This window comes from Perognathus longimembris, chromosome 5 (genome assembly GCF_023159225.1).
Source record: "Perognathus longimembris pacificus isolate PPM17 chromosome 5, ASM2315922v1, whole genome shotgun sequence".
In the NCBI taxonomy this organism is placed as follows: Eukaryota; Metazoa; Chordata; class Mammalia; order Rodentia; family Heteromyidae; genus Perognathus; species Perognathus longimembris.
The window spans coordinates 80534921-80547478 of NC_063165.1; the positions used below are offsets into that span (position 1 = coordinate 80534921).

Sequence of the window (12558 nt, forward strand, 5' to 3'; positions counted from 1 at the left end):
AGCCCCGCATTAACTTTTCTTGATGTCTTCTTTTTCTTCTCTATTGTTTTATATTCTGGTTTTGTTTATTCTGTCACTTTTTAAAATGTTTGACCTTTTATTTTTTACTATCTTTAGTTGTACAGAGGTTTCAATTCAGCACGTCACTTTATAAGTACAGTATATTTTGATCCATATCGCCCCTTCCATCATTTTCCCCTCCCAACTTCACCCAAGTTACCTTGACTTTAACAAAAAGACCTATACTATATAAGCATGTTTCTTTCCTTTTTTGTAGCTCGAAATAGATTGGGAGAAAATCAATGCCAAAATTGAGATGGAAATTACTAAAGAACGCGAGCGGTCCTCAAGCAAGAGTATGGGGCTAAAGCATTGAATGCCACCCCAGCCTTCGGGATGGTCTACCCATAAAAGGACTTCCCATTTGATGGACGATAAGCATGGTATGGTTTTTAAGGAACCAGAGCATAATCTTCAGGCTGGGAGGGTGTAGTTCGGTGGTAGAAGGCTTGCCTAGTATTCCTCTAGTACCTCAAACAAGAAAGGAAAGGACAAAGACACAATCTTTAGTTACAAGCACTTTCTGTGCATTGAATGCCAAGAATACATACATTCAGAAAGACTGAGCACAAAATAATTGACATAATTCTATATTTTACATTCATCTAGTCTAACAATTAGCAAAAGATTTCTATATTCATGTCACCTGTGTAGTGCTGATTATATTCCAGGTTTTGATTCACTATTTTGTCTCTGATTCTTCAGCACGAACAAAGAATAATGCTGATAATAAAACACTGGACTCTCTAAAATGTATGTTAGCATTAATTTCTATTTGACCTCTAAATTATAAAGTGCCTCCAAGAATATATGAGGATGGATTTGTGAAAGTATATATCAATTCAGATACTGTACACCAAAGCTAAAAGCAGCATTTACTCAAATAACATAAGGTCAAAACAACTGATCTATCAGTAGATAGACAGATAAATCAAGGTGGTATGCCATGCAGCGGAATATTATTCAGCCTTAAAAATTCTGGATGAACCTTAAAAAAATTACTGTGCGTGAAGAAACAAAATATCAAATATTCTATGATGCCACTTTCATGAGGAATCCAGAAATAGACAAGTTCTCAGAGACAGGAAGGAGAAAAGTGCTAATGAGGAAGTAGGGCAAGGAGAGACAGAGCATTTATTTTCTTGTTAATAGGTACAGAGCTTCTGTTTGAGATGAGCAGATTCCAGAAGTGCATGGTGATGGCCACACTACTCCACAAATGTTAATGCCATTAAACTGCACTCTTAAAATAGTTACACATTGTTTTATACATTATATATATACATATATTACCATAATTAAATATGCATGTAGAAGGAGCAAGAAGTATTTTCCTTGTTCTTCTTCTGACTTAGAATGCCGACAGCAGGCTCTGGGGTCTGAATTGGTGAAATTCCTCCTCCGGTAATAAGCCTGTTTGATTAACTAACCTTAATTCAGTAGGTCCCCTAATTATTATTACCTCAAAAGTGCTTTCCAATAACAAATACCCTTAGCAAGTTTCCCCTGAGCTTGTTTTTAGAAGTAGAGCATTATGGAGAGGAGGGCAAGGGCCCGTGTGTATACAGGGCAGGGGAGGAAGGGATTGACCTCCTCACCTCTACTCTAATCACTGTATCTAAGGTTTTTTTTGTATAGAAATGTTCTTTAATTTCCAACATGTTTCTTTTGTTTTCTGAAATATTGCATTCTTGAACCAGATGCTGGACTCAAGAATATGTTTGTGAACTTTGAGCAGTTGCTTATAAATTGTACCTATTACATTTGTATATGTTTTCTATATTATATTTCAGTGAAAAAATTTAAAGTAAAAGGGTAAATTTTATGTTGTATATATTTTAATACAATAAAAAGTTTTTTTTTTTTAAAGAGATGTGTGTTCTACCAACAATTCTCTGATATGTCTTCAATTCAGTTAGATTCTGACACTTAACATTAACTCGGAATTAGCCTCACATTAGCAGCAAAGTCCCCTCACCCCCTAGACAGCCTGCTTTCAGACAACAGCCATGAGGACAGTTGCTGAGTGACCTTGGCGACACCTTGAGGCTCACCATTGCCTCTCCTTCAAGTTTGGTACTTCATTACTTTGACACACAAGATGGACAATTAGGCTACAAATTTGTGCATTCTCACCATCTTTCTTCATGTTTTATAATTTTCCAGGATGATTCACAGAACTCTTGGACACCCTTTTGTTATACTTTGTGGTTTATTATAAATGATACAACACAGAAATAACCCAGTGGGAGAAGTTTATCAGTCAGATTCTGGGGTGAAGTTTAACAGTGAGGGCAAAGACTTTTAAGAGATTCCATGTGTCCTCCCTCCTCATGGAATCTCAATGTGTCTTACCCAGCTCAGGAAGTAGTTTACACCCAGGAGGCTTGGCTCAGCCTCAGTGTCCCAAGATCTTTGTCATTGGTTTATTTTTTTCCAGGAAAGTTTCATAGAGAAGATTCACTAATTCACTGCCCATATGACTGAACTCAGTCTCTAATCCTCTTCACTCCTGGACACTGGGTGGCTGAAGGAGCCAGCCCCACTAATCATGGCTGTTTAGTGGCTTCTTTGGTCTTCAAGAGTTCATTTATATAATGAAGACATTCCAAATTTTTGGAAGCTGTGTGTCATGAACCAGAGAAGTGCCAGGTTTATTCTGTCATGAGTCAGTTTACCAGCCGTATTGAATTTGGTTTTTAAATTTACATTTTAAAAAGTATCCTCTTGAATAATCAACAAAAAATATTGTCTCTAAAGTAAACATAATTGTCTGCCTACTGAAAAAAGTCAATGTTTAATAAAATTAACAGCAAGATAAACTTAGAAATCACACTACTCAGTAAATTTTTAATTTGTCTTTGAAATCAGTTTTTTGTTGTTTGTTTTTTGGCCAGTCCTGGGCCTTGAACTCAGGGCCTGAGCACTGTCCCTGGCTTCTTTTTGCTTAAGGCTAGCACTCTGCCACTTGAGCCACAGCGCCACTTCTGGCCATTTTGTGTATATGTGGTGCTGGGGAATCGAACCCAGGGCCTCATGTATACAAGGCAAGCACTCTTGCCACTAGGCCATATCCCCAGCCCCTGAAATCAGTTATTTTAGAATGTCTCTTTCACAAGTGTTACATTTGATTTTAGATAATCAATCTCTTGTTTAATGTGTACTTAAAATAAAGGTAATCTTAAAAGAAAGAAAATATTTGATATAGTTTTTTGCTTTGGAATATTTTAGCCTTTTAAAAAGTAACAAGAATATCCAGAATGCATGATACCAGGCCCTATTATAAATTAATGATATTTCTGTATTATGATCTAAAATAATGTTGTTGTACATAAGGAACATACAGTAACTTTTAAACAAATTTGAAAGTATGTTTTAGGAAACAGTAAAAACAAAACAAGGGCTGGGAATATGGCCTAGTGGTAGAATGCTCGCCTCATATACATGAAGCCCTGGGTTCGATTCCCCACCACCACAGATATAGAAAATGGCCAGAAATGGTGTTGTGGCTCAAGTGGCAGAGTGCTAGCCTTGAGCAAAAAGAAGCCAGGGACAGTGCTCAGGCCCTGAGTCCAAGGCCCAGGACTGGTAAAAAAAAAAACAACAAAAACCATGAGTAGCCATTGAAGATTATCTCCAAATACCTGTCTTTTTAGTTCATGGAGGAAACAGATGCCTTTCTGAGGGTTTGGAGGTATAGCACAGTGGTAATAAAAAGGCCTGCCCAGCAAGTACCAGGCCCCGAGTTCAAGCCCCACTACTCTTAAAAAAAAAATTAAAATTTTAAAATAGAAAATATGTGCCTTGGAAACAATATGCTACATGAAGTAGATACATACTGTGCTCCAAATGTGTTTTACTTATTTTTAAAAAGCTATTAGTGCTGGACTAATGGTGGCTCATGCACAGGCTGGCTTTGAACTATGTTCCTCAGATCTCAGCCTCCTGATTAGCTAGAATTATAGGTGTGAGCCACCAGGACCCAGCTCTTGTTAATTTTATACTGAAACAAAAGGTCAGACCTTACTACGGTGTACATACACGGAACAGGTAGCATACAATAATGAAGACACTTGGTTGTCAGGCTTATTACTTTGTGCAGAGACAAAGGGAAGGTGGCGGGACGGCTCTTTTGAAAGGACTCCTCCTCGCCTTCCCCTGGCCCTCATCTGTAGTGTCTTCTGCTCAGTGGGAAGTGATGTCTGGGCCAGAAGAGTTAGGAGACTCTCGTAACCTCTTGTGGCCTCTTCACAGTCATGTTGTTGTACTCCGCCTGCTTCCCTCTCCATCCCCTCTGCCCCCTGAGCTCAGCGGAAGCAGCTGGAGTGTGACCACCTGTCCGTGCAGTCCTCTGGAGTGTGACCACCTGTCCGTGCAGTCCTCTGGAGTGTGACCACCTGTCCGTGCAGTCCTCACCATCGCACTGCAGGGCAACATGCACAGTGATTTCCAGCCTGGACTCGGCCGCTGCGGTTTGGAGCAGGCCACTTTTCACGTATGCTCACATGTCCTAGACCATAATTTTTTTTTTTTTTGGCAATTTTCTGTTACTGATTCATTCTTTGGTTGATAAACTGCCTTCCTTTATTCTACCAGATTGTAGCCTTTTTCATCAGTGGATGAAAGAAGAGTGAAAAAGTCAATTGAGAACCTGAAGTCCCGTACAGACTTGCCAAATATGCTCTTAGCGATTGGTTTGTGAAACCTTCTGGAGAGATGGCTTACATCATTCTTCTCTCCTCCTGCAAACATGAACTTTGCAGTTCATGAAAGTTTTATGAAAGTCAATGCTGAATAGTGCCCAGATCTGAACATCACATTCGGTGTCCGGCCTGTTGCAGCTCCGAGTTGTTTCCTTTAGTTCCACTTGAGAGAAATTGGATACCTAAAGTTGCACCAGGGTGGCACTCAGCATCCTTCTTGCCCCTCAGCCTGCTGAGTGAGGCTGCTGCCTTCAGATTCCCTCCGGCCTTTACTACTCACAGTTGTTTTCCCTTACAGAGTGGGCGTCATGCCTCTTACCATGACTGCAACGCCATCTTTCCTAGGTGGAGCACACCCATCTGCAGATCATTGGCAATGAATGGCCTCTTAGTTTCTCTGTCAAGATGCCCCCCAACCCCCGGTTATGATACTGAACACATATAACAAACCGCTTGTAGGCTACTGGTACCTACAGATACTAGGAGCATCACAGGAATGTAGGAATATATCTAGAACATTCTTTCAAAATTTAGTCATGCTTTATACCTTCTAGATAGACTAACTTATTCTGGACTATCTTTTCCTGCTCTTGAGAGTTCCATGAAATTAGAATGGACTTAGAATGTTGTTGTGTTTGAAAATCAGGAGAAAAGGCTTGTTTGTCCAGGGAACATAGCACTCAGGTAAGTTTGGTGAAGATAATAGATGCCCTAAATTTAGACTTATTTCCCATATTCGTTTTAATATTCGATGCAATAAATGGATGTTCTCTGTATAGCTGGAGAACATATAATTCTCAACTATATACACAATATTAAAAATTACCTCATGAGGGGCTGGGGATATAGCCTAGTGGCAAGAGTGCCTGCCTCGGATACACGAGGCCCTAGGTTCGATTCCCCAGCACCACATATACAGAAAACAGCCAGAAGCGGCGCTGTGGCTCAAGTGGCAGAGTGCTAGCCTTGAGCGGGAAGAAGCCAGGGACAGTGCTCAGGCCCTGAGTCCAAGGCCCAGGACTGGCCAAAAAAAAAAAAAAAAAAAAAAAAAAAAAATTACCTCATGAATGTAAGTGGCGTAATAACTATTCTCTGTATTAATCAATACACTTAATCACTTAAGATTCTGGCTTTTCCATTTAAGAAATGCAGCTAAATCTGTAAAACTAAACACCCAGATGCTTCCCTAGTGCTTTAAAGCATTCTTACCCACGAGGGCTTGGTAGATCATGATTGTAATCCTACCTGTTCAGGAGGCTTAGAATTGAAGGATGGTACTTTGAAGCTCATCTGGGCAGAAAAGCTCATTAGACTCCAATTCCAAATAACCAGCAAAAAGCAGGGCTACAGGCCAGGCTCAAGTAATAAGAGCAATAGCCGCTAGCAAGAAAGCTAAGTTCTGAGTTCAAGCCCTGGGACCAGCAAGAAACATGTTTTTCTCCTCGGGCATTTCATCATGAATACAGGTTCTCCATGTTAACATGGTCTGTTATATGAATGTTACTCGGGGCCAGGCTGCTGCTTTATCCTCAAAAAATAACTTTTGTTGGGAGCCAATGGCTCCTACCTATAATCCTAGCTACTCAGGAGGCTGAGATTTGAGGATCATGGTTTGAAGCCAGCCCAGGCAGGAAAGTTCTCAAGATACTCATTTCCAATTAACCACAGAGGGGCTGACAATGTGGCTTAGTGGTAGAGTGCTTGCCTAGCATGCATGAAGCCCTGGGTTTGATTCCTCAGTACCACATAACCAGAAAAAGCCCGAAGTGGTGGTGTCACTTAAGTGGTGGAGCTCTAGATTTGAGTACAGAGAGGCTCAGAGACAGAACCCTGAGTTCAAGCCCCAGCACCAGCAAAAAAAAACAAAACAAAACAGGGGGGTGTCCAATTAACCCCAGAAAACCAGAAGTAGAGCTGTGGCTCAAAGTGGCGGAGTCCCAGCCTTGAGTTAAAAAAAAAAAAAGTGAAGTGTGCAAGGCCCTGAGTTCAAGCCACAGGGTTGGCGCATGCGCACGTGCACGCGCACACACACACACACACACACACTCATACAAGAAACCTTAACAGAATATGGCAACTTTCCAATCTGTTTTAATGGCTGTCATTTTTGTCACTATTTAAGTAACACACTAGCCGATGTGATTGGTCACTTCATGAAGTTTTTAAATAATCTCCACTCTTTTATCTAGTTACAGCTTAAAACTGCTTTTAAGATACAGATACAGCCTGCCATTTTAACGTATTCCCTTAAGTCACACATCTGTTAAAATTTGCACAAGACTTTAATGTCCTTCTGTTTTAATGTATTTTAAATGTTTTTTTTTTCTTCAAGATCAGACCAGGCGCTTTGAAAAGTTTAAGCCATTCTTTTATTACAATCCTGACATTTAAAAAATTTCCAAGACCTGTCAGACTTTTTCAGTCAACATCTAAAACTTTAAGGTAATCAAATTATTTTCTTCCAATACAAGTCAAGATATATCTTTTTTCCCAGTTTCTCAGGATGATCCAAAATTGATCTAGACCCATGGAACCAGTCTTTCTTTTTCTATGTGGAATTCAGAGCCTCCTGCTCTTGCTTTCCCTCTCAAGTTTGGCACTCTACCACTTGAGCCACACCTCCACACTGGCATTTTGCTGGGCAACTGGAGATGTCTTTTAGGTTAGTCTACCTGAATTTGAACCTTCATCCTCAGACCTCAGCCTCCTGAGTAGCCAGGATTACAGGTGTGAGCCACTGACACCCCTGGATTTATCTTTAAGTACCAGCTTCTCCAGAGAAACTTCTCTCTCTTGCTAATCAGAAACGGCAATAACTTCATGGCACCTAATGTACATTTTACATAGTGTGCTTATGTCCATTACAATACATTAACGTGTCCAACTGCCTTTTGCCTCAAGGACGTGTCATCAAAGGGCAGCACTTGGTGACACCTGTTTTGTTTTGTTCTTAAGACAATGCGTAGTATCCATCCTGTAGCACTGAGGGCTTTAAACCAGTTACAAGAGTCAAGGTGCTCGTGTCTTGGCTCACGTTGTGTGGCTGTACTGCAGAGGAGAAATGCGGTGGAGAGTGGCTTCTCCGTGTGTCACAGAGGCACCAAGGACGCATAACATAGTACGTGGAACTGTGTCATGGATGATACAATGAAGACCTAGACTACATAAAGTATATTCATCCTAACAAAAGTTATACATTATGCCACAGTACTAAAAATAAAATCGACTCTCACTGAAAATAAGACATCCTTCCTACTCTTGAATGTCACATTTCCTGGCTGGCCCGCGCCTCTATTGACTTTCAATGAAACAAATGCCCATTGTTTTGCTAGACAAAGATAACTGCAGGCGAGCCATTTCCGGACCATCCATTTCAAAAAGATAATGAATGACCTTGCCACTCATTTGCAACCCCTCCGGTGGCACTCGTTACATGACAAAATATATATTTAAAAAAAAAACAACAACCAGCCATAAATACCTTCCCAGTTATGGAAAAGTCAAGTGGACGTGGTGAGTGCGGTCTGGTGTTAGTCACGGCCCGTGTCCCGCGTGGGTCCGGCCCGGGTGCATCGCGGCGCGCACCTTCCGCTGTGCCTTCGTCCCGGGGACACACAGGAGAAGAGTTTTGGGGTCCTCCGGAAGGGGATCTCCTGGTACCCAAGTTGCGGTCACAAGTCCCGGCTCCCGGCCACTCCGCATCCTTCCCCCCCCCCTCACCCCGGGTCCCGGCGCGCACCCAGGACCCACGAACGCGCACGGACCCCGAGGGAAGCAGGCACTTGCGGGAGATCTGAGCCCGGAGCGAGGCCAAGTGAAGCCCGGGAGGCCGAGGACCCCCCCCCCCCCACCCGAGAGGGAGGAGGTGGGAAGCGACCCGAGGCCCCGCAGGCTGCGCGCGCGCGCGCGCGCGGGGTTCCCGGGGCGCTCAGACGAGCGGGAAGCGTCCCTCGCCGTCGCCGGGCCCCGCCGGGCCGGGGCCGGGGCCGAGCGGCTGCAGCCTCAGCGACTCCTCGTAGCTGGGCAGGTGCCTGACCTCCTCGTAGCTGGGCAGTTGCGGGAAGGCGGCCGCCAAGGCGCGCAGCTCGCGCCCCGGGGCCCCGCGGCCCCCGCCGTCCAGCAGCGAGTCCTGCGAGCCGGCGGCCGCCTCGTCCCGCAGCAGGGCCGGCGCCTCGTCGTCGTCGTCGTCGTCCCCGTCGGGGGCCTCTGGGCGCCCCGGCGGCGCGGCGGGCCCGGGCCGGGCTGGGCCCCGCGGGAAGCGGCGCGGGCTGGGGCAGATGATGCGCTGCAGGAAGTAGCCGATGGCGAAGAGCACGAGCAGGACCAGCAGCCCCGAGAGCTTGCGCACCAGCCAGCCCGCGCCGTCCAGGAAGGCGAGCAGCGGCGCCCGGCAGCAGCGCGCGGCCGCCGTGCCGTTGCCCGGGTCGCCGCGCTCGGCGCACGCCGGCTCCGCGCAGCCCGCGCCGCCCCGCGAGGGCGCCACGAGCGCCAGCAGCCCGAGCAGCGGCAGCGCCGGCGCCGCCCACGGGCCCTCGGCCGGCGCCGCGGGGCCCCGCATGGCCTGCGGGGGGGGGGGGAGGGCTCCGGTCCGGGCTCCGGCGGCTTCCTCGGCGCGGGCTGGGGTTCGCAGTCCCGGGGTGGGGAGGGCCGGCGGGGGGGGGGGGAGGCTCGGCGCGTCCTCGGCCCTGCGGAGGCTCCGTGCCCGGCCGCGCCGCCCTCACCTGGCCACGCGGGGAGGGAGGAGGAGCCGGGCGCGCCCGCCCCGCCGAGGTCGCTGCCTTCGCCGCGCGCCCGGGCTCCGCGCCCCGCCCAGGGCGCCCGTACCCCGCCCGCCCGCCCGCCCGCCCGCCGCGCGCGTCCTCCCTCCCCGCCTCGCCCCGCTCTGGAGCCGGCGGGTTCACCACCCGGGCGCGCGTTCCCACAGCGCCGGGATCCCCGTGAACCCCCCTCCCCCCAAGCGGGGCGGGCGCGGTCGGGGCTCCCCCCCCCCCCGGGGCGGGACTTGAATGACCTGCGTCTGGGAATCCCGCCCCCCCCCCCTTCTAGCGATCTTTCCGATTACAAATGGATGGTGACCCCTGGCGGGGGGTGCGGTCCTCCTGCGGGCCGGGCCTGGGGTGGGGGCCTCCGGAGCACGCGGCTCAGAGCCGGGGTGCCGGGCCCCCAGGGAGCCCCGAGCCGGACGGGGGCCCCCTCCCCCCAGCGGCCTCGCCGACACCCCAACGCCCTCAGCCCGGAGGGAGGCACGGGCGGGGGGGGGGCACGGGGTCCCCCACCGCTGGAGCCGTGTGTGGGATGCCCAAGCGGGGCGCAGCGAGCTGGGGCGCGCCCCCCGCGTCCGTCCGAGGGCTCTGCTCGTCTGTACGGTGGAAGTCAGCCTGCCTTGCCTCGATTTCCCCGCGCGTCCCCGGGAAAGGCCTCCGGGAGCACCGCCGCGGGAAAGGCCGTTCCTCTGGGCGGCGGGCGCGGGTCCTCCCTGGAGCCGCCCCGAGGGCCAGCCCGCAGCCCGGGAAAGGGCGAGAGGTGCGGGACTCCACTGCGGGCCCGCCCGGGGCAAGCGCGACCCAAGCGCGGAGAAAGGGGCCAGGAACGCGGGGCGCGCGGGGGAGGCGAGGGGGCGCCGGGGAGGACGGAGGGTAGGAGGGGCGCTATTCCCGCTGGAGAGCTCCTCCTCCTCCTCCTCCCACCCCCTCCCCCCCCTCCTCCTCCTCCTCCTCCTCCTCCTCTCTCCTCCTCCCCCTCCTCCTCCTCCCCCCCTCCTCCTCCCACCCCCTCCCCCTCCCACCCCCTCCCCCCTCCTCCTCCTCCTCCCCCCCTCCTCCTGCCCCTCCTCCTCCTGCCCCTCCTCCTCCTCCCCTCCTCCTCCTCCCCCTCCTCCTCCTCCCCCCCTCCTCCTCCCTCCTCTCCCTCTTCCTCCCCTCCTCCTCCTCCCCCTCCTCCTCCTCCCCCCCTCCTCCTCCCTCCTCTCCCTCTTCCTCCCCTTCTCCTCCTCCTCTCTCCTCCTCCGCCCCCTCTTCCTCCACCCCTCTCCTCCCCCTTCTCCTCCTCCTCCCTCTCCTTCTCCTTCTCCTCTCCCTCTCCTCCTCCTCCTCCTCCTCTTCCCCCTCCCCCCCAGCAGGAGCTCCATTCCTCCCCTCTGAGCCCCTCTGAAGCCCGGCAGGTATTCCCCCCTCCCCCTCCCCCCCGCAGGGAGGCCTGAACCCTGTTCGTGGCTCCGTGGACGAGGCTGCAGGAGCGGTGCGTGGTTAACACGGGCGAAGGATAAACTCGTCTTCCACCCACCCATTCATCCTTTTGCTTCACGTCGAACATTTCATTTCCTGCATGCAGGACACTCTGCTAAGGCTCACCGCTGGAGTCTGCAGCCCCAGTTCTAAGAGGGAGGGCAGCCCCCTCCCCTCCCCTCCCCTCCCCTCCTCCTCTCCTCCCCTCCCCCTCCTTCTGGGCTTGTTCTTTCCCCCCCCTTTTTTTTTACGTTGCATTTTTATACACAGTGTACTTCATTGTGTTTGACCTTTTGGAGGGGAGAAAAGATGAGCTTTAAAAGCACCAGAAAAACCGTGATCTTCACTAATCATCACTATTGTCTTCCTTTATCTCCTATTCACAGATGGATAGAGCAGACTTAACTCCTAGAAATTCATAAGTTCAAGCCTCTCGGTGAGCAGGGTGGAATTTAATTATGTATTTCATGGGAAAAAAATCACTATTCGTTTTGTTTAAAATGTCACCACATTGTCTTAATAGGGGAGTGCGAGATTTTTTTTTCCCCCCAGTCCTGGAGCTTGAACTCAGTCAGGGCCTGGCCCTGTCCCTGAGCTTCTTTTGCTCAAGGCTAGTGCTCTACCATTTGAGCCACAGATCCACTTCTGGCTCTTTCCATTTATGTGATACTGAGGAATCGAACCCAGGGCTTCATGCATGCAAGGCAAGCACTCTACCGCCAAGCCACATTCTCAGCCCTCCCCTCCCCTTTATGACTTTTAAAGACAGAAGCAAGTAAACAGAACAGAACAGAAGTGACTGGTATTTCACCTGTACCCCTGGGAGCTGTCCTGAAGGCCTGAGCAAGGTCAGGTGGCCTCATCACGAACCTTCCATTCTTTGCCTCCTGTCTGGACACCCACCTCTGCTGGCCATGAACTTGTGCCTTCGTCAGAAGGTTCAAGAAACGGGAGCCCTGGCTTTTCCCACGCTTTCCTCAATACATCTCAGCTTGGGTAGTTAGGATATTAGAAACTGTCCTGTCCATAAGAACCTCTTCTTCAGGATTACATCGCTATTACACTATATTCTGCTTGATTATATCTCCCTTCATTTTATGATGTCTCTTCCTTTATACCAGGTCCTCCTAGAGCCACAGTTAATTAAGGGCTTTATGTATATTTACAGAAGTGCACCTGTGTCAAAAGGATTTGTGACCTGAGATCATCTGCTCTGTGTTCTTTTCAGATCGTATTTCTTTCATTACTTATTCAGTACATATTTGATGAGCACTCATTCCGGGTGAGTCGGTCTGCTCTCCTCTGGGGATCTCATGAACTCAAGCCTCTCCCTGTCCTCCGGGAGCTTCCAGGGAGAACAGACGTTCATCAATCACTGTAATGAATTGCTGGTGTGTGCTCTGAGTTCTCACAGTTGCCTTGACCCAGGTTGGGGAAGAGGAGTTGGCTGAGGAGATCTTCCTAAGAAAGACTTTCCTGAAACGAATTGCACTACCTACAGGACTGGAATCTTCTGGGCAGAAGCAACTTTCTGAAGTCTTATCTCCAGAATGGGAAGTCCTTTTCTATGT

The 12558-nt window shown here is 49.2% G+C and overlaps 2 protein-coding genes across 4 annotated transcripts in view; one reads left to right on the top strand and one right to left on the bottom strand.

Moving 5' to 3' along the window:
* Ift80 (intraflagellar transport 80) overlaps positions 1-1921 on the top strand; it is a 70083-nt gene extending 68162 nt beyond the window's left edge. For all 3 annotated transcript variants that reach the window (XM_048347189.1, XM_048347187.1, XM_048347188.1), the window contains one exon: positions 278-1921. In XM_048347189.1, coding sequence (XP_048203146.1) covers positions 278-376 — 99 coding nt within the window. In that variant the 3' untranslated portion in view covers positions 377-1921. The remainder of the gene's footprint in view (positions 1-277) is intronic.
* Positions 1922-8691: 6770 nt separating this feature from the next.
* C5H3orf80 (chromosome 5 C3orf80 homolog) lies at positions 8692-9321 on the bottom strand. The gene has a single exon (XM_048345856.1). The coding sequence runs from the start codon at positions 9319-9321 to the stop codon at positions 8692-8694; it is 630 nt and encodes a 209-aa protein (XP_048201813.1).
* Between the last annotated feature and the right edge of the window lie 3237 nt (positions 9322-12558).